At 36.8% G+C, this 27,502-nt stretch overlaps 1 protein-coding gene across 6 annotated transcripts in view; it reads right to left on the reverse strand.

Moving 5' to 3' along the window:
• The window catches only part of ABI1 (abl interactor 1), a 94,505-nt gene extending 67,495 nt beyond the window's left edge, over window positions 1–27,010 (reverse strand). For 4 of the 6 annotated variants that reach the window (XM_034402429.3, XM_087892870.1, XM_087892869.1 and 1 more), the window contains exon 1: window positions 26,608–26,984. In XM_034402429.3, coding sequence (XP_034258320.1) covers window positions 26,608–26,724 — 117 coding nt within the window. In that variant the 5' untranslated portion in view covers window positions 26,725–26,984. Of the gene's footprint in view, window positions 1–26,607 lie in introns of all 6 variants that reach the window. The other 2 variants (XM_034402430.3, XM_034402427.3) reach the window with 2 other exon arrangements.
• Between the last annotated feature and the right edge of the window lie 492 nt (window positions 27,011–27,502).

Below are 27,502 nucleotides of genomic sequence, written 5' to 3' on the forward strand. Positions count from 1 at the left end.
GCAGATATAAGATTAGTCCCCAATTTGATACTCTTTTGAAAGGCCCTGCAGACCTGGTTTTGCCAGTGGGTCAAGGGATTCCAGGGTAATAGAGAGCCTATCAAGTGGTTGGTTGGTTTGATTGTTGTCACCAGAGGAGTGGTTAATTGGGTTTTGTATTCAGAGTTTTAATGGTCATATACATTTTAATAAATAAAGTAATAAATAAATAAATTTGAGTCTTAAAATTTGCAAGAAATCCTTTGCTCAACTGCCAACAGAAAAACAAGAGAGTACTTCATCAGTGTCGGCCTATCAAGAAGAGAACGCTAAGAGAGACAGATGTAGATCTAAAGCTGGTTTCATTACAACAGTTATAGTACAGAATCTTGCAAATCTGAACATGCTACTTTTCCTCCCTCTTTTCTCTTCATGAAAATTGGACTGGGAGAGGGGATGCTGACTGAGGTGCTTCCCAGGCTGCACTTTTGACCTGGGCTTAAGTTTTGTTTATCTGAGGATTGCCTTGGTAGTGGCTCATCCTTTTTAACTAAATATAATAACCAGATCTTCCCTTTTTATTAAGAACAATATTGCCTTCCTATAAGTAGGCTCTCTCTATGATTTATCAACTACACAGTGGGTTTGGACTGCAACCTTCCTACCACTGTATTATAAGATTTCAGTTTTGGGATAATGAAAGGCCCTATATAGCATAGTTGTTCATGTGTTAAACTTAGGCTGGCGAGACTCAGTTTCAAGTTTTCACTCTAACTTGAAATGAACTGAAAGGCTTTGGATCAATCACTTTAAGTCCAACCTATTTCAGAGAATTATTATGAACGCTAACATTTGGGGACACCTAATTTCTCAGAGAAAAAAGCAGAGTAAAAATATGGTAAATAAATGAGATTCTTTCTAATTCCATTTCATGACTGAAAGAGAAGCAGTTAAACATACAGAAACCTGTATGTAATTCTCTACTATAGCTGTCTTGCTTTTGGAAAGCTATTTGAAGAACTCTGTCCAGAATGAAGAGTGAAATATACTCATTAATTTATTCAATTTATAAAAGAGATATGACTAACATATTCATTGTGGCTAACCATGAATTAAAACCTGATGAAAATATCACAAGAGAATAACAACATATACTATAACCAAGATAAAAATGTAACTATGACATGAGCTCAACCGAATACCCAGGGTCCCAAGCTCAGTAATAAAACCAGGTGTTAAAGGCCTTATAGGGTTGGGGCAATTTTGCACAAATTAAATCCATTTGCTTCAATAAGGCAAGAAACATTTATGGACTACAGGCAGTTTGAGTGCAATTATTATTTTTTTGTCTTCTGATTGTCACCTTGGAAAGGTTTCACTGCTTTTAGAAACTATCCTATTCATCAGAGCCAAAGAGACATAGGCATGTAAAATTGTCAACTAGTCTGTAACCACAAATTTCTCAAATTCAAACAGACTTACTTTTGAAACAGGTAGGGAAAAACACTAAAGGGTGATATGGGTTAGTGGAAGAAATAAGACAGCATGAATTGCTATTGAACTATAGTATAAGCACTTCATCTGCGATTTTTCCATGCAGTCACTGGCCTTCGCCCTTACACGCTCAGCAGTTGATTCATATCACTAGGTAAATTTAGCTTTTCATACCAAGGAAGGAAAAGGGAAACATTTAGCAGTATACTGTGCAGGTTGAGTAGCCAAGCTGCTTCTTGGAAAAACTGGGAAGTGGAGGGTAATGATGAGAAGACATATGTATGGTGCCTTAGCTTAACTGATGAGAGATGGGGGTGAGGAAAACTAGTGGCTAAATATCCACCCCACTGCCCCAGAGGAAAACTACAGAAATGCCTAGAGTGCATTTCTTATAGAGCACAAACTGAGACCCACACAATTTTTACTGCAAGCTTCCTTTCAGGATGGTTGTGAGGCTGTAAATCCAATGCCAATGTCTTGGATTTTCCAAAGTACCTTTTCAGTTTGTGTTCAGCTTAATCTCAGTTTTCCACATATGATCTGTAATAATGTGTCCCAGAGGTTTAATTATCCCATTCGCACTAGATAATGTTTACCTACTATGAGCCAAGAGTCCAATTTGCAGGAACTATTAAGAACTGTAAATCCAGACATCATTTAAAATAATTACAGAAGAACTACCTATAGAATTTTATATGGGGAAGCCCATTATTATTATTATTATTATTATTATTATTATTATTATTATTATTATTATTATTATTAAAGCTTTTAAAAATGCTTAGCAAGAACTCAATCTTGTCGTGAGCTAGTCAGTTGTTAAAAGAAGCAGGAAAGAAAGCTAGGGGAGTCACCACAATAATAGCCATAGAATTTCTCTGGCCTGGAGAGACAATTATACTGAGCAAAAGAGAACAAAAACTTATGTTACCTGCTACTATTCTTAAAATACTGATTGCAACATGGGATGAAATTGATCAAGTTGAAGAAAAAGACATCTGAAAATGAAGGTTTGATGACGCTACAGAATATACCTATTTTTTAAAAATGTTTTCCCAATCACCTGAGAGCAGCTCATAAAAACATAATTCACAGGCATCGCATATAATGCTTCATGACTCTGATGTTGACAAACCAGATAACATGAATTTTGCCAATCAACATTCTATTGGAACTTGTATGAATTTCTCGGGAAAGACCCAAGTACTTATCCCCAGTTATTTGTTACTTGATTTGTATGCCATCTTTCCTTCAAAACTCAAGATATTGTACAGGGAGGGAGGGAGAAAGGAAGTCAAAATAATTTATTTTCTATGGGTTAGTTAGTGATGTCCTAAGCCAGGGATTCCTCAGTCCTGATCCAACATTTTAATTATTACACAAATGTCTACAAACCAGAACTGAATAAAAATAATGGATAAGAAGTATCCATATAGAAGTAAACTTCTCAGCTATTATTTATTTCGAACGATGTTTTTCCAGGAAGAAAACTGCATGTGTCTTTTCTCCTTCTGGGAATAGTAATCCAAAAAGAGTAGAGCTCTTTTAAAGTAGTGAGTAGGAACAACATAAAAGCTGCATTTTATTTCATTGAAAGTTAAACATAATTATACACACATAACACATTTATATCTATAAAGATAAATAAATGTGTGTATATATAAATTATATATATATATAAATATAAGTGTATACATGTATTAGCTGTGGGATGCGGTGGCTCGGTGGCTAACACGATGAGCTTGTTGATCGAAAGGTTAGTAGTTCAGTGTTTCGAATCCCTAGTGCCGCGTAACGGGGTGAGCTCCCGTTACTTGTCCCAGCTTCTGCCAACCTAGCAGTTCGAAAGCATGTAAAAAATGCAAGTAGAAAAATAGGAACCACCTTTGGTGGGAAGATAACAGCGTTCCGTATGGTTTTGGTGTTTAGTTATGCCGGCCACATGACCACGGAGATATCTTCGGACAGCGCTGACTCTTCGTCCTTGTAACGGAGATGAGCACTCCGAAGAGCCGGAAACGACTAGCACACTAGCGCACTAGCAGGGGAACCTTTACCTTTATACATGTATTAAAATGTATTCCATATAAATAAAAGTAGATTTAAACAGTCACCAAGCTTTTCATCTTTTAATATTATACTTCAGCAGCAGCTGCTAGAGAACTTAAGGGGTTGCAATCAAGATGAGCAGGTGTATCTGTGGCTCCAGGTAATATACTTTGATGCAATAGTAAGCCATGCTTTGGTTTTCATTTTACAGTTACATCTAACTATGTATGTAAAATGATTTTTTTATATAGAGATCAAAGGAAAATGATTTCCAAGACATTTTTCAAAGCTGGTACTCATCTGCTGAAAGATTAGGATAGCAACAGCTCCCTAACAGCTTGGAAATAAAGGGGGCTACCAGAAGATGATGATGGAAAAGCAACTGCTAGAAGCCAGAGCAGCAGAGTTAGATTGAAGTACATATACAGTTTTATTTGGAAACATCTTCTATGGCGCAGCTTGTCTACCCCAGTAAAAAACTCATCTCAAGGTGCAAAATTTGATTTGACATTAGGCACCTTTTCTCTGAATGCATTTTGAATTCAGTGCTTGGTGTCCAACTTTATTAAGATATTTATTCAAAAAAATTATATTCTGCTTTTATTTTAAAATAAGGCTAATTCTACCTCAAGACTGTTATAATTCAAAGTCTTTTTAAAAATAGTCTCCTTTTAATGAAAAACAAACTCAGTCTGCTTTTAATTAAAAGTATTCTGTAATGAACGCCAATCTGAAGTAATTTAAAATACCTATATCCAGGATTGCAATCAAAGCTGATTCTAAGAAAATGGACATTAAGCCTTGTGCTAGTGCGTTTTGGCTTGCGTGAAAAAAAATCAAATTATTCAATCATTATGCTATTTACTTTCTGCTATCGTGATCTGCAAACTCAGCTATTGTGGTTACAGCCCATAAAATGAAACTTGATACACGTAAACCAACTGTGTTATCTATGATTTACTAAGTTAGCTTAATTTTCTGCTTCTTACCAAAGAATTAAACCATACGCTAATTATAGAGCTGTGTGTACACAAAAAGCCAGCCTAAAATATAGCAGGCTAGTTTTCATTTCAGTTTGCCATGCAAATGTAACTTTTTAATTACTTCACAAACTGTGGCTTGGTATAATGTGCAACAATAACATAATTAATACCTATTCTTAAAATTCTAATTTTACAATCTAAATAAGTACATGTTTCTGAAGGCATCTTTGACAGAATTAGTCCAACCATCTTTAGATAATGTCTATGCACAAGAAAAAATATATCCAAACATTTATTCTGCCCTTCTATTTTCAAATTATTTTATGTGAGATTCCCCACCTCAAATATTGAGAAAAGGACAAAAAAACGAGATGAGTTACACATCTGCAGTATTACTCTGTACAAATTAATGTGTTGCGGTTGACAGTGTAACTGCTTCGAATTTAGTGACATATTAGTACAAATGACAATGTGGTAGGATGAATGTACCTCGGTATAAATTCACCAGTTAGAAGTGCAGAGACATGGAAGGAGTATTTGCAAAGTGAAACCCTAGGGAAAATAAGTGGGAATCAGAAGACAGGTTTTGGGAAGTTGATATGACATGCCTCAGAAAAAATGTTTACCTTTAGCCCAGTGTGGTTAGATTTGATTGGCATTTTGACTCACTAAAAGCTGCATGTTTGAGAAGCCTAATGTAGATTCACTGAATTCCGTAATACATAATTGAACCACAAGATGTAGAACAATGGGCTTAACCTAAATTAATTTGTTCCAGAGTCATGCCCTTTTCTAAGAGAAAGCCAAAGAACTTCTAACAATTATGCCAGATTATGCTATGTTTGAATTAATAAAGACATTGAATGCTGCACTTGAGCATCCAGATTTCAGAATCTCGGAAGATTAAATTCTGTAACTGATATAATTTAGGAAAATAAAGTTGATTTAACATATTTTCTAAAGTTCACAGGTTAGTTTATAGATATCTGGATATTTTGCTCAAGAGTTTTCCCATACTACCAACAAAAAAAATAACAAAAATTGTTTACAAAATATCCAATTCCTGGTTTTGAATCAAAATACTTTTTTTTTTCCTGTTTGCTTTAGCTTTTCCTTTATTTCCTATAAAGATTGGTCACAAATTCTTAGGTGATCCTAATTTTAATTTATTACAAAACCAACTAATAAATATAGGATTTCACTAATCACATCAGGAGAGAAAACTGGCAGTGCAGCACTATTTTGTCTGGCTCATGAGCAAAGTAAAAAATAAACTTCGAGAGAAGATATGAGCTTCAGTGTAGCCTGGGAAACAGAGAAATTGCTAGATTAAGGAAATGGCAGAACATGTCTTTAGTGTTGCCAAGAAAACAATGACCCATAATGTCACCCAGAGACTTAACATCTTTGTTATTGCCCAGATGCAGCCATCTCAAAAAAAAAAAAAAAAAGTACCTTCTTTGGCAATCATGCCAGGCAGGAAGAGAAGGACTTTTTTAATAATGTGAAACAGTCCATAACTTAGCAACTGCTAAAGCCATCAAGAAAACTCTTATCTGACCCACTGAATGTATTTGCTTGAGAGGGCCTTATTAATAGGAGAATGGGATTTTTGAAAAATAAGCAAAACAAAATAATCTGTAACTCCCTACCACAAGAGTGGACAAACTTTTAATAGCCAGGGGCAGCTCTTAAAGGGGGAAGCAAGCTGACACACTCATATATTATTGCTTACTAAAAAAACCCACACCATTAAAACAACCTGTGGCTTGGTGATAAATGAATCCAATTTAGTTATGACTCAAAAACAGTGCATATCAATAGCATATTACAATATCAATATCTCACATTGCCAAATTACTTGCTTTCATGTTTAACTAGCTTATCCAGACAGATTGGTTCAGCCCCACTATCCAGCATCTGACATAGCATAGCCAGCAGTCACACAGTGAAATTAAAATGCCAGACACAAGTTCTTTAGAATTAACTCTAGGGAGAAACATAAAGGTATAAAAAGAAAAATTTGGTGTAGGCATATGGGTGGGTTCTCCTTACCTTTACTACCAGTTTGCAACGGGAACGGGCATGCATGCTCACTTTGCACGTGCACGCTTCTGCGCATGCACAGATTGTCAATTATGATGCCCAGGCGGGTGGCCAGAGCCTCCCGCCACCTTTACTACCGGTTCTAAAGAACCAGACAGAACCAGGAGCAACCCACCACTGAGGTATATAAATACAGCCAATATATGTCTGTAGGAACTGAGTGGGTGAAAGGAACAATCAAACCTGGATTGCAAGCCACTGATTGGATAGAGATTTCTGTGATTTCACAGGATCTTTACAGAAATGGTGTTCTATTTTGTTCTTGTTGTCTGTTACTAATGAGGCTTGAAATTAAAATGGCACCATGTTTATGTGCTTGCAGGAATCATCCATGGCAAAGCTTTATCTTTGTTTACTGGTGGATTAGACTGCCAAGTAACGAGAGGACAATCTTTAAAAAGTTTCATGCAAAATGTTCATACATGTTACTGTGTAACAAAAAGCATTAAATTGGATTGGGTAAATTTGTTGCATATCATAGGTTAGATGGTAGATAATTTTTAGAAGAATCCCCAGAACTAGCACCAGCCCGAGGAACCTCTGGGGAAGGCCAATATGTTTTCCATTTTTTAACTGGTCCTATGCAAAGTTGTGAACCATTATTATTTTGAATTTCTTATAATTGGCCAATATAGCTAACCTGTTTTTAAATGAATAGAATGTGTGTATAAAAGATTTTGGACTCTGTTATGTTCACAGTGCTCATAGGTCAAGAAAAATAGACAAAAAGAAAACACACTTACAGGGTGAATTTGATTTAAATCAAGTCGATTAAAATCACGATTTAAATCACTAGTAAAAAGGCTTGATTTAAATCATAATTTTTAAAGAGCAAATGTCATCTCTATCTCACAGTGGCTCCTCCTCTGACCCGCTGTTGACTCACTGACAGTCCCAATATTGCAGAATATACAGCCTCATGCTACATAACTAAGCTCCATTTCATGCTGAATAAACTAAATTATTATCGTGTTTCCCCAAAAATACATGTCCTGAAAATAAGACCAAGCCTGATTTTTGGGGTAGGCATAAATATATGCCCTTCCCCGAAAATAAGCCCTAGTGAAGGGTTGGGCATGGCCAGTATAAAAGGCAGCCCTTCCCTTCCCCAGTCAGCTAATGGCAGCTGGGCCCCTTAATTGCAACCTGCGAATCAGCTGAGCTGATTGGGAGCTGCCTCTGGTTCTATCTCTCCCCATTGTTCTTTGTGCTCGCCTGCCTCCCATCCATCCATCCCCCTTGCCTGAAAACTCCTGCCCCGCTCGCTAGAGAGCAGCCGCCCAGCACCTCTTGCCACATGATGCCCTCCCAGCGGACACCCCCCCTCCAGCCAGAGCACCACTTACTGACCGAGCGGTATTTCAGGATCACGATGTGGACAAACCCAATGAGCACCAGGTCCTTGAGGAGTCTGTGTTGCTGCCATCCCAGCACTGAGGATGGCTTCCTCTGCGGCTTCCAAACCCCAGCTGGAAGCCACTGGAAGTGGAGAAGAGGCCGATCAGGCCAACTGCCTGCTGCCGAGCCTTCTGGGAACCCGGGGCAGCCACATGGAGCTGGAACCATAGAGCTGGAAGTGCACTCCCAGAGCAGCCACTGCCAGAAGACTTTCTGCATTGGCAGTGGCCACTCTGGGAGTGTGCTTCCCGCTCCATGGTGCTGTGGTCCACCAACAGCCTATGGAGCTGGCAGCAGAGTCAGATAGTAAGGAGGCTGGGCAGGACCATGGGCCAGTCCTGGAGTCTGGGGAAGGCTCGGACAAGGGCTTTGCATCAGAGGCAGGGAAAGGGCCCTCTGGGAGGTATGTGCTGCCTCCAGAGCCTCCAGAGTTGGACCTCAGCGAGGAAGAGGAACCTGTTCCCAGTGCGCGCATGCACAGAGATGCCAGAAAGTATGAACAGCTAAAACAAAAGGGACGACTCGGGAGTAGGGCTGGGAGATGATTGACCCCTCCCATAAGACTTAAAAGTGGGCCTTTGTTTGTTCATTCAGTTCAGCTTAAAGCCTGAAGCTCTGTTTGATTCTGGACTCTGTGTGGCTTTGCCAATTAGGTCTTTGGCAGCGTGTCAAGGGAGATAAAGGTGGGTGATTATCCCAAAGGACTCTTTATAACTATTTGGGACTAATCTGTGAATGAACAGAATTTACAGCTGTTGCAATAAAAGAGGTTTTTGGTTTCTGGTCCAACCGGTCTCTTCTCTGCTTCCAGCCGGGTGCTCACTGGCTTCGTCCACATCGACGGGGTGAGGCCTGGGAGGTGTGCAAGTGGGGGGGGAGACAGGCACTCGCATGGCTTGGCACCTTCAGGCCGCTTGCGTTCCACCATCACCTGTGGGAGGGGAGTGGCTTGATGGCGGCATACAGAGGGAGCCTCTCTCTGCCGGACTCCCAGCTGTGTGTGTGCAGACCGCCCAGTGGGCACCATGTGCCAAGAGGTGCCAGGCGGTTGCTCTCTTGTGAGCGGGCTCCTGAAGAGCTGGGCGCAGGGACGTGAAGATGCGGGCACGGCCTCGGGCGAACAGCTGACAAGCGGCTGTGTTGCACTGCCGCAGCAGCCATTAGAACCCCAAAATAATAAGACCCCCCCAAGTCCTTATTTCGGGGTTCAAAAGAAAATAAGACCCTGTCTTATTTTCAGGGAAACACGGTAATGTATCTTAAATAGAAAACTATCTTTAGATAGATTTTTACTCTGGAAGCATTTTATTAAAATAAATTTAATACAAATGAAAAAAATCCTATTTAAATTTTAAAAATCCCTTTTTTTTAATTTTTTAAAAAAATCATTTTTTATCCACCCTGCACACTGGTAACGTTATCCAAAGAATATACTCTTATGTCACTCTTTAGTGTATGATAGGTACATCTTCAAGCCCAGTAGAGAACGAGTGTGAATAAACTGCAGAGATTCATCATTCATTGGCCACGTTCAACAACTGCAGAACTTTAAGACCTAAAATAATATGCTTGTTGAAAAATTATGACAATAAGTGTATGCATAGAACAGGTACCTTTATAATATATTTGGCAACAACACTTTTGGATCAAGAGGAAAAAATATTTTGCCACTAGCATTGACATCAGTTATTTAACAATATTGTTTTAATTGCTGTTAATTCAAGGGTTAATATTAACAGTTCTCAAAGCAGAAGAGTCCAGTCACAATATGGCAAGAGGAATTGTTAGAGTCACGCATCTCTTCTCACCTGCAGAAAATATTTTCTTAATGAACTACAAAACAAAAACCTTACAAGATACAACTATTTTCATGCTATGATAAGAATGGGCAAGATTTATGAATTTGTTTCTTGAAACGTTTATTGGATAAGCCACAGCTGGCTGGGTTGGCATAACATTAATCATGAACTTTCACACAAGAGGCTAAGAGAAAATTAAACAATCTCCATAATGCAATGTATAAATTTCTACAAAAAATCGGGTTTTTACATTACACTTAATGGCAATTCAACTAATCCACAATTACCTTTCATTGTTACAATACAAAAATGTTAATTGGTCACTCCATATCTTCTTTCACCTAAATTGTCTTTTCCCCCCCCTTATATTTCATCTGCAGATTGCACAGTATCTCTATACCTTTCCTGGCAGTAAAGCACTCAGTATGCTTGATTCGTATTTCAGATTTGTTATCCTGCCTTTCATGTGTAAGAGTTCTATACCCAATGCAAAAAAACAAAATATAGGTATACTAATAGAAAATTTACAGTTAGAGCAGGAAGTACTAAACAAAAATAAAATTGTGCCTCGTATTCTTGCTAGGAGGGGAAATGACAACATTTTAATCTTATCTCTAAACAAGTGGTAACTTTCAAGGTTTCTCATAGAGTTTCACCTCACATACAAGTACCTTTCTCAAAAGAGCAAAACAGCCTCCAGTGATCTTTTCCAATAATTTTGTGTTGAAGAATGGTAGAAACACATTCCCAGACAGCTGATGTCTTTCAGCTACAATTATGTCTCTGAGCTCAAAGCATCAGAAAGACGCCAGATTATGAAAGGATATTTTAATGCTGACCAATAAAGAAGGGGCAGTTTTCAGAACTGAGCTCAGAAAACACAAGTGTAGCCATGGAGATGTCATACTCCAAGCATGGTGAAGTACACTTTTATTTCTTAGCAGCTCTAGCTTCAAATTTCACAACCAAGAGTTTGGGGCAGGAGTCAATTTTTGGGAGTGTGTGTGTGTGTGTGTGTGTGTGTGTGTGTGTAATGGCAATGGAAAAGAGAGCAAATTTATGAGGATACAGACAGACATACCAATTGCCATCTGGCTACTTCTCTCCCAGAAATTTATTTTTCAAAGCTATTCCACCCTGTCACTCTCAGATCAGCTATGCTACTTTAAGATTGTGCACCTGAATACCCAAACTTACTTTTTGATCTGTCCACTGTCCACTAATAAATGTTAAGCACTACAATAACAGTAATAGAACATAACAGACAGCATGTTGATGATGTAGCCTGAGAGAAACTAGGAATAGCATACGTCTCTCTCTCTCAATTACTTTCCTTCACTCAAAAATGATTGTATGCTCTTACCGCAAACTAGGACTCGACAAACTGTCAGCAAATTTGAGGGATAACAATTTGGAGAGAGCTTCAGGATGAAAAGCCTATCCAAGACAATCCTGGAACAAATTTGCAGTGAACTGTTTTTGCATTTACAATCTTCATAGTTCCACTCTTCTCTATATTGTCCAAAGTAGCCCTCTATTTCAGATCCACAACAGTCACTCCATTCTACATACTCCTGGACTAGGAATTGTCAAGTAAGGGATCACAATACTGTAAAGTTTGGAAACCCAATCTAGTATTCATCCAACCTGACGTGTTGCAGAAGAACTAGGCTGCATCTGCCAGAATTTGAAACCAGCCATTGATTCTATAATTCCAAACATTATTTACTGTTATGCCTAATCATTTAGAGATTACTACTTGCTATTCACCCATTCAATCCATTCTCCATTGAGATATCCACAATTTCTATACCAGGGGTCAGCAACCTGTGGCTCTGGAGCCACATGTGGCTCTTTCACCCCTCTGCTGTGGCTCCCTGTCACTCAAACTATGTGTCATAACCGCTAATGTGTAACACCCGCCGGCACGCGATTTATTGAGCTTTTCAACTCCCGGTAAGCCAATCATGGATAAATCCAAGAAAAGAAAAGTTTCAGAAGAAAACAGAACATTTAATTCAATTACATATGCTAGTTTTGTGGCCTCTCAAGAAATAGTCAGGCATGGGTAGGATTTTGGCTCCCAGTGTTTTCTTTTCTGTGGGAAAAGGGTCCAAATGTCTCTTTGAGTGTTTAAGGTTGCAGATCCCTATTTTATACTGTTTTATGCTCACTACTAATCATTCATTAAGATCTTAATAGGCCCTAATACAAGTTACTTCCATATTGGTACTATAACCTTTTCTTCTGTAAAACACATATTACCAGTAAAATACAATATATTAAAAAATTCTTCACCAAGACCAAATAATAAAACAATATGCATTTATGGGAGTTAAATTAGAAGCTGTACCATAATACATGATGAACTCAGCTAATAAAACTCTTGTTTTTGGGTTAGTATGTTAGATGAGCCAACAAATTTTAATTTATTCAATAAAACATGGTAAACAATCCGTATTTATCCCAATATGTGAATTTAGTCAGTGTCTCATTACTCTTAGGAACATGACTAGGTATACTTCACAAAAATTCAATAATCCATTCACTCAAGAGGTACACATTTCTAAATGGAGAAAGAAGCTGGTATTGTATAGCTGTAAATAACTGATCTCTGCAGATATGCAGGAGTGGAAGGATTCCAAGAAAGCACTGTAGCAAAAGTCTATTTAATCCTTTTTTTTTTTTTAACTATGCAACATATCAAGAGTTCATATTTGCAGAGTTAAAAATACTGTCATTAACTAACATTTGGAAAGTGCAAACACTGGACACAAGGATGGCTGAGGCCTGTTTTTCAGAGTACATCTGCTGCTGAGGGTCTTTTGACTACTTCTGGAATAGAGAAGTCCCCAAGGTTGTCATGAGTACTTCTAAAAGCAATGGTCCACAGATGCAGCAGATGTGTATAATGAACAGGAAAGACACATTTTCCATTTGCCTAGGCTGGGTTTACATCTCTCCATTAAAAGGGAATGTGTTGATTCAAATTCAAGATTGTTCCAAAAGACAGCCAAAGATAATTCAGTCAAGAAGATGAATTTCTTTTAAAAAGTTAAAAGATAAATGTTTTTGGGTTCAGCTTAACTCCTGGTGATATGTCTTGGTAACTTCCTTGATAAAAAAATATGAAAATAGTTTGCCATTACTCTCTGGAATGATTTTCAACTTCCAAAACAGTCTTATATTTTTGACCAAAAACTGAAACTATGTAGAATGTTTAGTTTGAAGGCTTCATATGATATCAATGCAATCATCCCAGTATGCCATGTAGACTATAGACCCCAGACCTGCATAATGTATGCTAACTATATTTGCCAAACTGTGGAAATTGTAGCTCAATACATTCAGATGGATAATATTGGAGGAAGCAACACTTTATCCAGTAGGATAATAGAACCTGTTGGGTGTAGTAGTTAAGATGCTGGTCTAGAGATAAGGAAACTGTAAGTTTAATCCACTTAAGGCATGAAAGCCGATTGGATGATTTTGAGTCAATCATTCTGTCTCAGCACAACTCATCCTCATGGGTTCTTATTGTGGGTAAAAAGAGGAAGGAATATTGTGTATGTTCACTGCCTTGAGTTACTTATAAAGTAATAAAGGAAGGATAAAATCTAATAAAGTTTGTACTACACTAGACATGATAGTAATCTGAATTTTGCAGTTATTCCTATATCTGCCAGGTGATAAAAAGATTGAAACATGTCTGCTTGCTTATATTACATATTCTTATAGACAGTTAACAATACACTATAACACTAGAGAGTCTCAACTTCTCAAGTACCTTTTCTGTCATATGAAATCACAGATGTACAAAAAGAATAAAGGTGTTTTCTTATGCAGTATTTTAGTCTGCCCATAGCAAACCATATAAAAGTATAAAATTATCACAAACAATCCAACAACTAATTTTAGGATAGATCTGTCCCTCCATTATGTAAGCAGTAGCTTAGAAATCTAATGTGCAATCCTATGCATTCTATCAATTATTTACTCCATTTCATTATATTCAATTAAGTTAATTTCAGAGAAATATTATAAGAATTGTAAGAATTCTGTATAAGAATTCAAAAATTAAGGCTTGAAGGCATATCTGAGACTAAGATGAGACTTGCCAATTCTTGAAGAGCAGAGGACATCCACTCATCCAGTAAAGTCTGCCAACATTTCTGTGTAATCTTTAGTATTATAATTTCCATGAGTAAAGAATAAAATTGATGACTAAATGTGAGTCACCGAGTTAGGAAGCCACCTTTTTTTAAAAAAATCTAATTTCTTTTCTAAATGTCTCCTATTCAGACTGTGTTCACATTCCAATCATAAGCAGCTATAAGAAAGAAGTATTTGCAGATCTTTTATCTGTTTTACATTGCCTGCTAAGGAAGCTATAATAGACTTTCTCAACTTAATGTGGACTGTACAGTTTATAATCCCTTGCCAATATGGCTATGGTTCATCTGGAAGGTATTAAGAAAGCTAAGTTATATCACCACTCCAAAATTCTTAATTAAGATCTCTCATTTTTACCTCAGTTAAGTATTTCTGAATATTCCTTTCTGGGTGATTAAACATGGATTTTCATCTTTGAACTCAGGGAAACATGCAGCTTGATATGGTTTGAGGGTATTAAAATTTGAATTGTGACCATAGTATCAAAACTGTGAAGGAAGACAGTGGCCTGTGTCTTTTAAATGCGGGCCACTCTTTTGAAGACAACAAAGATCATATTTTGGACAATGAGGATCGCTGACTTGAAAGCGAGGTTAAAGAGGCCATCTATGTCAAAATTGAACAGCCTTCTCTTATCAGAGGGGGAGGGATCTGACATCATCTATCTTGAATCTACAAGACAGTCCTTTCAACAGTTTCAAGAAGGCTCCACACCAATTTGTACCACTTAGGTGACCCTGATGACACAGATAAACCTCCAGGTGACCTTAACGACCCGCTAAAAGGATGCAAATGACCAACTGACTGCAAGGAATATAAATCCTTCCATTCCCCACCATCCAGTCAGAGCTGAAGAAGCTCCTTGGAAGAGAAGAGAAACGTCTTCTAAGAAAAATCAGAAAGTCCAGTTGCCTCTTGAAAAAGCACCTTTGGGACAATCATGACCTGAATAACTGAGAATTTCCATAGTCACTCAGGCATGTGCTTTTCTCTTAATTTTTCAGAAAAGAAGTCTGAATGCTGTTTAGCATTTTGTCTAATATATTCCAGGATAGATTGTTGGTCTATCAAATAAAACAAGCAAAAATAGTACTTAAATCTATTTTCATTGAAATGGCAGTATGAAAAGTTGAACTTGACAGAAATGTCTTTGTTGTAGTATTGCTATGCTATAATAATAATAATATTGAAAGTCTCCATCTATGATGCCACTCAGTCAAACTATAACAATCAAATAAAATAGCTTGGGTAACTTTCAGTAGGCAGTGTACCTGCATTTTATGTAATGTGATTTATTATGTATTTTATGTACATAATTTATATCCTGGAACTTTCCTGTATATTTATATTACCATAATGGCTGAATTAATAAATAACAAGATGCAAGTACAGTATTTTTTTAAAAGCTTCAAAACATAGCAACATTTCTTTAAGACAGATATTTAAAACAGAAATATTATCCTTTTCAAAAGTCTACCATCCTTTAAAAGTCTGGAAAATTTTGAAATATCTTTGCCTAATACTTAAATTATTAAGAAAGGCATAGAGGTGACATATAAGATAATCAAAAGCAAGAAGCCACAATATAAGGCTGAAAACAGAATTGTTTATTGTGTCTCTACTGCATGACTCAGAAAACAATTCTGATATTACTTAAATAATCAAAGAAAAATACATAATATAACAACTCAAAGGCTCAGAAGTATGATAGTGACCATTCATTCTTCAAATGTTCTCCAGAAGAATTTGACCTAAAGTAGATTTTGGAAGGTCAGCAATGAGAGTGTAGCTGTGCTTCTAGATGGAGGCAGATCAGTAGTGGGATTCACTTACCTTTGCTATCGGTTCGCAAATGCAAGCACGCGCACGTGCACTCTTTTTTCACTCGCATGTGCCATATCTGCGCATGCACAGAGCATCTGTGATGATGTCCAGGTGGGTGGGCGGAGCCTCCTGCCACCGCTCCTACCGGTTTGCCCGAACCAGGTAGAACCGATAGAAATGCACCACTGAGGCAGACCATCCTAGTGCAAGAGTGACCAAGTGCCACCCACCAATGTGAATGTGCGGGGGGGGGGAGCAAAAAACAATGGAAGAGGGAAACCCCATTTTCCCCAAATCTCCTTAGTTTCCTCCAGAAAAATAGGAAAAAAAAATATTATGAAATTCATATATTGTTTCCCAAATTACTTCACCAACTATGTACTAGCATGAATTTGATGTTACAGTATTAGCTTACTACAATTTCTATGGCAAGAACTCACTACAAAATATAACTCTTAAATAAAGAGCATAAGAATGCATTTCCTTCTGGGGGGAAACCAATACTTTCAAAAGTGAAGGAAACATTCAGTCCTCTTTTCATCACAGCATTTCTTCCTCTTGTTGACTTTTTGTCTAAAGATTAATGGTTGAGTTCTTTTTTAACCTAACCTCATTGTCCTGGAAGAAAGATATACACAATAGCAGTGGCATTCATATACTGTAAATATATGGATAAGCCCAGCTGCAGAAATTGAAAACAACATACCATGAAAAATGGTCTGTATCAGTTTATCCATGGGTGCACATGTTTCATGGTATTTTAGTTAAGTATTTTTGGTTAAGTAAGAGAGTCTACTTATCCATGGATGGGGCTTATTTGCAAGTATATACAAATTTTACTTTTAAAAAACAACATGCAGTCCCAAACTTATGACCATTCCTTTAGCAACCATTCAAAGTTATGTTGCTGCTGAAAAAAGTGACTTACAACTGGTCCTTGTACCAGTTACTGTTATAGCATCTGTGTAGTCACATGATCTAAATTTAGGTTACTTGGCAACCAGTATGTATTTACATTTGCAACATTCCATGAGATGCTGTTTGTGAGCTTCCTAACCAGCTTCCAACAAGCAATGTCAATGGGGAAAAGCCAAATTCACGTAATGACTGCAATGACTACAATGATTTGTTTAAAGGCCACAGCACAATAAGTCATAAAAAAAATGGATGTGCCTCCCTTAATGATGAGCTTAGTGATGGAAGTTCAGATAGCAATTATGATCATAAGTATACCATATATACTTGGGAATAAGCCCATCCAAAGATACGCTAAAGCCGAATTTTGGGGTGTATTTTGGCATCTAAAATTCTTCACTTATCTGCAAGTATATATGGTATTTTTAAAAAACATTTTTATGGAGGAAAAAATCCCATGTGTATAAAGCACAGTACAGAGATCTGGACAGTCCCACGAAAAAGCATATGTTTTAAGAGATTTTTGCACTCAAAAATTATGTTTTGCTGTTCCAATGCAGACCACCCATTGTCCTGCTTTCTACGTGGGGGAGAGGGGTGTTGATAGGACTCCTATTTCCATTTTCCCAAATTTCCTTTTTTTTTTTTCCTTAATAGTTTCAAAATTTCAGAAAATTTGACATCTCTACAACTCAGGAAGAAAGTAGTGATTCAGGAGCAACAAGACCAAGTCTCACAAAGAAACCAGCACATCAACAAAACAGTAATTATCTGCCAAGAGATAAGAGAAGGGGTACAGATTAGTCTTTACACACAGAGATCTTTTAAAATCAAGCTAGGACAGATGTACCCTTAACAAATTACTCTTTCAAACTGGTGACAGAGCAGTCATTGATACAAAAAGGGGATATACAAGACTGAAGATGTGCTAAATACAAACATCAGTTCATAGAAAATCTATTGCATGAAGATGGTATTAAATATTTAATACCTTTGAAATATCCCACTCATCAAACCACTACAAGCCCTCCCACTCTACTGCACTGAATCCAAGGGGACCAGATCAATGAAAGGGAATCCTTGCATACAAATGTGCTGTTACAAAAAGTTCTGAATTTTACATGGTCAGGTGGCAGTTTCAGAGAGCTTTGTAGGAATTTTTTTTCTCGCAATATCATCATGGGAACCAAAACTTCTAAGCTTACATACCTCTCACTCATAGATCCAGTTTGGCCTCAAAGTCACATGATCTAATCCATCTTGCACTTTAATCAGAATGCACATGCAATATTAGTTAAATCAAAATAAATTGAATTTCTGATTCCAAATTCTTGTTTCATATACTTTTATACTACAAGTATTTTAGCTACAGTTGTTCAAAAGTAAGATCATCCAACTTCAGACAGGACAACTTCACTACCGGAAGAAAATAAGCAAATGTATTAGGTTTACAGAACACTTCTTTGGCTGGTAATGGGTACAGGCAGTCATCGACTTACGATCACAATTCAGCCCAGAATTAATGTTGCTAAGTGAGAAATTTGTTGAGTTTTGCCCCATTTCATGAATTTTCTTGCCACATTTGTTAAGTGAATCACTGTAATTGTTAAATTACTAATCTGGTTGTTAAGTGAATCTGGCTTCCCCACTGACTTTGCTTGTCAGAAAGTTGCACATGACCCTGGGACAGTATAACCGTCATAAATATGAACCAGTTGTCAAACTTCTGAATGTAAATCATGTGACCATGGGGATGCTACAATGATTGTAAGTGTGAAAAATGGCCATGTCACTTTTTTCAAGGCTGTTGTTGAACGGTCATTAAATAAACTGTTGTAAATCAAGGACTATCTGAATTAGATTTGAACTTTTTTTTTTCTTATTTAGAACGTAATGTATGGAAAAATTCCCAGATACTAACCAAATCAATCATATGCTACAAAAACAAAGAAGGTACACAGATCTATGATTACATAAGCTTGGCCTAATATGCTTTTTTTCTCCTATTTTTCCAAAAAAAATTCCCTTTTTGCATCACATATTTTAAGACTTTTTAAATATGTGTCTTACTTTAAGAGACTGCCTTAATTTATTGATTGAATGTAAGCCACTCTGGGAAACTCTGGCTAAAGAGCAGAATGAAAAAATGATTTCCCAAAATAAAATGTCTGCAACTGATTTCTGTAAACAGGATGTGCATTCTAATACATTATCCAAGACAGTTCAGTATAAATATTTTTCTTTAGACCATGACAAAAATTAATTTAGGACTGACATGGTACAAACTTAAAGAATGTGGAACTTTAAAAAAAAATAAAACAGGATGATGCAGACCATGATTTAAAAAAATAATACTTAATATTTATATATTTTATTTTAATGGGCAATCAACAAGATTTTATTTAATCTTAAAAGAAAAATGTTTTTGTAATAAAAATACAAACTGAAAATACAAAGAAAGAAAGAAAGAAAGAAAGAAAGAAAGAAAGAAAGAAAGAAAGAAAGAAAGAAAGAAAGAAAGAAAGAAAGAAAAAAAAAAGACTTATATTTTATACTCATAAATAGTCACTGGCTTACAAATGAATTCATTGCAATAATATAAACAATATAAAATATCTTAGTTCATTTTTTTATTGAATTCACCACCCATTTCACTGACCCGAGAACTCAAAACATTTTATTGTATCACAAAATCTGTCATTGCAACATAGATTGTGCATTCCTTTGATTAGTAGAAAATATTGCCTTTTCCAAAATAGATAAATCACACACATTTGTTTCAACATTTATTTACTGTAATCATCATTCACTACACCTTTCTTTTATTCATAAACCCATTATTTGTTTCTAAATTATACCTTTTAATATATCAACAATATTATTTAATTAGTAGACTCCGGTGGTTATTTAATATGTAATTTTAAGAAACACATTTCAGAGTATCAGTTAGAACCATTTTGTTATTTTAACTCAACTGAATTTGCAAACAAGGACGATGTCTAATTAGTTTATTTTCCTTAGGCACATTGTAAAGCACTAAAACAACAATGCATCCAATTGTAAAATTTAAAAAGTACTTTCTTTGAACTATTTTTCTAAAATTATTAAATTAATAATTTAATTTAGGCCAACTAAAGATAATAATCGTTTGTTATTTTATTATTGTTATGGCTTACATTTTGGCAACATTGTGATTTATTCAATAAAGTGTGGTTGAGCAAATCATGACTTAACTCAATATTTGAATCTCATCACTAATACCCGTTTCCCTGAAAATAAGACCCTTATATTTTTTTGAACCCTGAAATAAGCGCTTGGCCTTATTTTTGGGGAGGTCTTTTTTTGGGGGGTGCATGGAGCAAGACGAGGATCCTCTTGCTGTCTTATCTGATTTCCAGCTCTGCCTCCCTAACCCTAATCAGAGGAAATGGTGGGGACTGGCTGCGCATGCGTTTAAATATTTTCAGGGAGGGCTTATTTTCGGAGGAGGGCTTATGTTTCGGGAAACACGGTAGCATTCAGCAATGAAGCAAATCATGACGAACCTTGTTTTCTTCCAGTTTAATATGCTCTGTGAACCCAGCTCTTTCCCCTGCTATTCAACAATATGTGGTTTAACATTTGAGGAGCTGGCCAATGTAGTTAGAACAAGCCAAAATATAAATGAACCAGATTTCCTCCCTGTAAATAACTGTAAAGCAAAAAGTTATTCACCCCCAACCCCGCCCCGCCCAGTTACTAGATTTGGAGAGAAGAATCACTATTGGGTCCAAGATTAATTTATACTTCAAAGTATCAAACTGCAAAAAGTAGGGGATAGGACATAATAAACAAGTATAGCAAGTCTGTCTTGTTAGCCCTAATTAAGAAGTCTCTTGCCATGTTTCCAAACTGGTATTTTTCCAGCAAGAAATAACGTCTGACTAAATATACAGTGTATCAGTAAGGGTCAGTGTGCTACAGAAAATTTAAATCACACACAAAAATTCTACCTTTTTATTTATAACAGAAATGTAGCACCCAAGAAATCTGTGTCTCACAAGATTCTGGAAATTTATGACAGATTTATAATAAGTTAGCTCTACAAACTCCCCCACCATTACTGAGATCCAGAAATCCTCACCACATTTGCATAAGTTTCCTTTTATTTATATTCAGTTCCTCATTCAGTCCTATACTTGAAACACACTTGATTTCTTTAAATAAATATACTGTCTTTGAACCCCATTGGTATCTTTCAAATGTTTTCTACCAGCATTCCCTTTTCACTCATCTCAGACAAGCCTTTCATGTAATCTGTACATATCAGACTTAAAGGATACTACTATCTTGAAGCCTTGGTTGTTGTTTATTATACATAGTTTGGCTGATAGTTACTTTCTAGTACAATACAGTATTAATCAGCTTCATCAACCTAAGATACAGAAAGGATTCCAGTCCAAAAAATTTGTACATATGTTAGAGATGTTCAATTTAGACTTCTCAGAAATAAACTTACCCACTGGTTTTCAACACACCTATCTGAACTCAGCATGTCGAAAGAGTCTTTCAGAATTTGGTAAAAAGTGGATGATCATATTTGTGATTAATTAAGAGAAAAAAACTATTTCAGTTCCAAAAAATTATCCCTGCTTGTGTCCAAAATTCTGAGGCAAAGTTTTATACACTGCATTATATCAGGGTTTAATCTTATTTTATTCAGCAAACTGCTGGATAAACAATAAATGTTGTTTTCAAACCACAATGATTACGTAGTTTCACATAAGAGGTTAAGTTAAAACTAAGCAAGCTACACTATGATTTAGTGACACTAAATCCAAACTGTATTTTCTTTCTCAGAGGAATATACAGTATCACAATTATGGAAGTGCAAACACAAGTGTCAGGTAAATTATTTTAGTTAGTTAGGCTGAAAGTTAGATGTGCATTATAAACATATTAAGACAAAGATAAAGAATCCTTCAAAAAGGGCAACTGCCGAGGATTACAGGTTACAGGTTTAATTTTCCTGGTAAAATACAGAAGTCCTTTCCAGTTTCATTTTTTTAGGATGTTTATCAAACTCCCACTCTATCCTATAGTTCTGATTATCTCCCTTCCCCGCCCAATTGGGTCTTTTCAGTATTAACCAAGGTCATCCAAATTTTGCCACTGACATCTTTTTCATAAAGAATTTCAATACTGTGCATGTTAAAATGTTTAAATCAACTCCCAACGAACAATCATTTTGGGACAGGGAGCAAACCCCCAAATGAAATATTGTTTTGAGATCTGTTAATATATACTGATTTGTACTAACCCTGTTATGTTGCATTTAAACAATGAATCTTTGCTTATTCCTGATTGTGCCATGCCCAAGTGTCTTGCCAATCCAGAAATGCAAGACAAAAGAGCAGATGTTCACATTGTGCCAAACCCCATATTCAACAATTTAAAAATTATTTTAAAAAACCAAATCTTATGTTTGCTACAGTTATATATAATGTTTGAAGTTACACACCTGTGTTAATGTGTGAATTGACTGCAATCTAACTTCTAGCAAAAGTCAAAACCATTTTATAAACATTCTGAAGGCATTTATTCTAGGATCTTTAGATTACTTTTTACATCCTTTCTCTTAATTTGTTTTTAGTATTTTCTCTGGGGATATACATTTTCATGTACATTGGGATACAAATACTGTTGCAATGGATTGAACATCCTTTAAAACTAATGCAAAACAGCAATTGTATAATCCTGATAACTTTCCAAATCCTAGCATGCACATTTTACATAGTACTACTGCCTTGCGTGTTAAATTCTCTAATACAGCATCAACATAGCCATTGCCACTACTACCAAATTAATCCCCTGGAAACACAATCTTTATACTATGCTAGTCTAACAGTGGAACAGATGGCTTCCTCCAGCTTGTCCTGTAATTCAGGGAAAATCAAATCAGTATTACCAACTCATTTATCACCTTATACTGAGTTAGACTAAACCCTTGTACAGCATCAAAATTAAGTATTACCCTAAAAATGCCACTGATTTCTTGTACAACTTAGCCAAGGCAAAAGTTTTTTTTTTTAAACTCACATTTCCTTTTCAAGCTATGTGCATTTTTAAAGCACTAAAAAAAAAAGATTCCAAATTGAAATACAGCTCATGAATTCTGTATTAGAACACAGCACATGAAAACAGTATGTAATACCACATAGGTTCACCACAAATTGTATCAAATACATGAGGTTGGGGGAGAAACCAAACACACACTAACAGGTTGAAACATGTTGCAGTTACCTCACCACTGTATTTGTCATATGTCCCATGAGTAAAACCAAAAGTAACCTCGCCTTTTTTGAGGCATTTGTATCAGCAGCTTTATTTGGGTGGAGCAAGAAAATGTCACAGCAGCAATTAATTTAATCCGTACCACTGTAAATATATATATATATGAAGAGGGGTTTAGATAGATAATGCCAGCTCTAGAGTTTGAACTGTTATCCACAAATTCCTGGGTAAACTTCAATGCACTTTGAAGAGGAAAATGAACACTTCTTTAATAGAACAATATTCAGGCTGTATTTTAAGTTTGGTTAAATCAATGGGGATTTATAAAATTATTGGAAAGTTATGTATTCAACTGTAAAGAGTGTGAAATATTATGGTATGTGCTACAAATCTGATTACATTTGCAAGAATACTTTATAACAAATCTATTTGTTATATCAGTGTTTCAAAATTCTTGTAGGAATTGCATACATTTTAAATAATATCTAAGTTAAGCTAAAATAGAAAATTGCCCTGAAAGTTGTAATATGAATTCATGCTAAATTACCAACATAAGCATGCTGGCAAGTCAAAGAACATTCAGTATTTACTTGAATGAAGACAAGTTTTATATTACAACTGATATCTAATCTAAATCCTTTTAAACATCTGGAGGTAGCTTTCTCTCAAACTTTTTTCATATTAGTTTATATGATTTATTCTAGCTTTTATTGTGCTGATGGGTCCAAAACATGTTATTATGTTTCCATATTAGAAACAGAAGTTTTAAAAAGGTGGAGACTTCAAGATTACACAAATCAACAGTTATTAGAAAGGCCCAAAAGTTGTGATACATTGTGAATTCTTTCTGGGAAAAAAAAATACAAAAATACCAAATACATATTATGTTACTCTGTAAACTACAATGGATTTGCATCTTATTTATCCATAAATAATTGTATTTACCTCAGACCAGTTGTCCTATTTTCTAACTTGCTCTGTCCATTTATATCAGAATTTTTTTTCCCGATTTCTAGCATTATTTACAGTACATATTTCATCAATGCTCCACATTTTTCATCCATGCAATCCTTCAAGATTTGTTCCAATGATATTATGCACTCAGGTAGAGAAACAGGCTAAGACCAACAAAATCACAATGGAGCTTAGATTTTAATTAATTCTCTACTGCACTTTTACGTCATGTACCATGTAGGCCTGTATATATTTTGTATAGAAAGTCATATTTGGATGTTACTAGTGCATTTAAGAAAATGTTAAAATCTGCTGTGTCATATACAAAACAGTCATTCACAGTCAACTCTTTTGGTTATTATATCTTATCATTTTAAAGCTATCTTTGTATTAATACAAATTCACTTGAATCTTCCCCCCCCACCAATCTTCTTACTAGGGAATGAATACAGTCATACCACATATGTATACATACCTACAGAAGGGGAACCATTCCATAAATAAACCCATATTCTGCACTCGATGATTAGATTAGATCCCTAGACTAAATTTCATTTATTTAAACATAAGTTTGAACTAACCATCTCAGGAGGAGGTATTTTTCAACCTTCACCTCCCCAAAGGTACATAAATATATATAATTATGCTGATAACCTCTACCTGTTTTTCACGATTTTCACTTAACTCTGCACATTTTGGTATTGGAGGTTGGCTGAAGAGAAAGGCAACACAGATCTATCCATCTGAAGGGCATATCCAAGAACTATGTATAGGATTTGCTTTTCAAAAAAGTAGAATCATTTGGCATACTTTTTTAAAAATACAATTGGGGCATTATCAATATTTAAATATAACAGACCTTTACAAGCTCTTAAATTAGCAATGAAAATGTTAAATAGATTCAGAACAGCATATCAATTGAAAGCAATGCAAGGGATAATGAGATAGTCATATTATCCCCAGAATGCAACACAGTATTTGGAAAAATAGAGAAGAATGAGCAGTTCATTTACAATTTTATTTGTAAATATTATTAGAGAGCATAAATAATATGGACAATGAGCATGATAAAAAGATTTCTGGAACGTAAGGAAGCATGCAACAGATCCCATGTTACTTTTTTCTACCTAAAATATATTCAGAATTGTTCTGAATATATGTACAAAATGTACTGCTCTCCATCAGGAATGTACAAAATAGGGCTATATTTTAACACCCAGGTTTTACCATCTGATTACATATCTTGTCTTAAAACTATACCACATATCCTTATATTTGTAAAGAAAGATCAGTTGATAATAGTCATTGAAGAAGTGAGTTGGAGAGTGATTGGAACTAAAAATTTAAAATATTTGTTTTAAATAAATACAGCATTCAGCCATAATGAACTCTCTCCCATGAAATCTAAAAATATTGCTGTAAAATGCTTAATACCTAAAGTCTACCTATTTAGATAGCATAAATGACATGGTAGAAATAGCTTTCTACTCGATTGGCTATCCAGCTGCAGTTTACTTCTTTTTCCAGCTGATTATTTCAACAATTTAATATCATGCAGGAATGTAAAGATTTATATGCCAAAACATTAAATATCCATATAGAATTGACTCACATGATTACATTACCCTAAGTTATTTATAAGAGTGGCTGCATCCATAAGCATGCCTAAGTGCAAGAAGGCTTTTGCTCCAGTTCCTTTGCTTCCAGTTCCTACCAGGATTTATTCATCCTGCCAGATGAGCAAGCCAAATGATTATTCACTATTTACATGAGAGTCTTTTCCCACAACCCCACTGACATATTTGAAAAAAACAGGAGGAACAAATCTGGCCACTATTCAGGCCCCAGCACCCCCCTTTAAGAACATGCAATTATTCTCTATTTCCAGCTGGAATTCTGCTTTTCTAATGCACTAACAAGCATTATTTTAATGCATGTTTTGCAACCCGCACACGTGATCCTTAAGATATTATCAGGAGGGCAAAGAGTAACTAATGAGAAGGCATGAGAGGAGGAGGAAACTGGCCCGAGAAAGCTAATAAGCAGCCTTATTAAATCCATGAACTATTTCTGCCTCTGGATGGACTTCCCCCTCCCCATCTTCTGGTGCCCACCAGCTGTGCTGGAAGACAACCACCCTCCGCCCCAATCTGGCTGCTGGGAAGGATGGCAGTGACCGCCAGACATCGCTGGAAGGCAGTAGCTTGGGAAGAAGCAGCTCATGCCCTCGACACACACACCCCATTCAAACCAACCACAACCCTACCGAAGTCTGCCGAGCCTGCCTTACAGTAAACACCTATTAGGTGGCACACCCTCGGCTCCGAAGTGATGAAATACAGTAACTCCTCTCCCCCATTTCCCTTCCTTTGCAAACAGCAGAGCGACTAAGGTGGAGTTGGACTTCAGGGCGAGGAGGAGGAGGAGGAAGTGGGGAAGAGCTCTCTTTGGTTAAAAGTTTAAAGCAAAAACCCCAAGGAAGCGTGGGACGCGGGGTGGGGGGGGGGACCTGCGAGCCCCCCCCTAAAATGCCACGGTCGGTGCCCGCTTCCTGCAATTGTAAGGGCGGAAGGCAAGGGGTTCCCTCCCATCCCCGCTGCCCCTTAAAGGGAGGAAGGGGCTCCTCGGAGCCGCTGCCACCCCGCTGCCCGGCCTCTTACCTGGATGTAGTTGTTCTCACAGTAGTCCGCAACCCTGGTGAGGTTTTGGTAGCTCTCCACCAAAGCCCGCTTGCCCGAAGGGATTTCCTCTTCTAGTAACATTTGCAGCTCTGCCATTTTCCACCTTTCCGCATTGCTCTCTCTCCGGTATTCAAGAGACCCCGGGAGCGCCACCGGCTCACGATCTGCCTGCTATTGTGGGAACCCTGCTCGCCTGGCTCTCGCCTCGGAAGCTCCGCTTTCTCCACCCACCCGCTCGCTCGCTACCCTTCCCTTTCCTTGCCTGCCTACCTTCCTTCCTTCCTCCCTCCCTCCCTCCTTCTCACTCACTCACTCTCTCTCTCTCTCTCTCTGGAGCCCTCCTACTTCTACTCCCCCCTCCCCTCCTGCTTCGCCCGGAAGAGGCAGCCGCGCGGTACGTCGGGAGATGTAGTCACGCCCGTGGCTTGAGCAGCCTGTGGCCGCTTTTCCGGCGCTGGCTCCGAATTGCGTTCTAAAGACGAGATTTTTTTTTTTTTTAATGCAGCATTTTTCTCCAGCGAATGCTGCTTGCTAGGGAATAGGAGCATACATAGGTGCTTCATTGTGATGTATGTATGTATACATCCGAACTAGATTGGGTTGTTTCTTCGTGTCATATAATATATTGGGTGTATATATATACATATATATGCATAATTTTGTATTTATTTATTTCGTCATGTTTATGTAGGGTATGTTAGAGGTGGAGACCCTTTGGGAGCTGTAGGCAACGAAATTTCATTTTAATGTATGCCGATTAGGGTACATTCAAAGTGACAATAAAGTTATTTTAAGTCTAAGTCTTCGGTAGTTTAAACTGCCGTTTGTGATTGATGCTTTGGTGAATAGATTTTGTTTAAGCATCATTTGTGGA

This window comes from Pantherophis guttatus, chromosome 4 (genome assembly GCF_059756535.1).
Source record: "Pantherophis guttatus breed Tessera chromosome 4, ASM5975653v1, whole genome shotgun sequence".
Lineage (NCBI taxonomy): Eukaryota > Metazoa > Chordata > Lepidosauria > Squamata > Colubridae > Pantherophis > Pantherophis guttatus.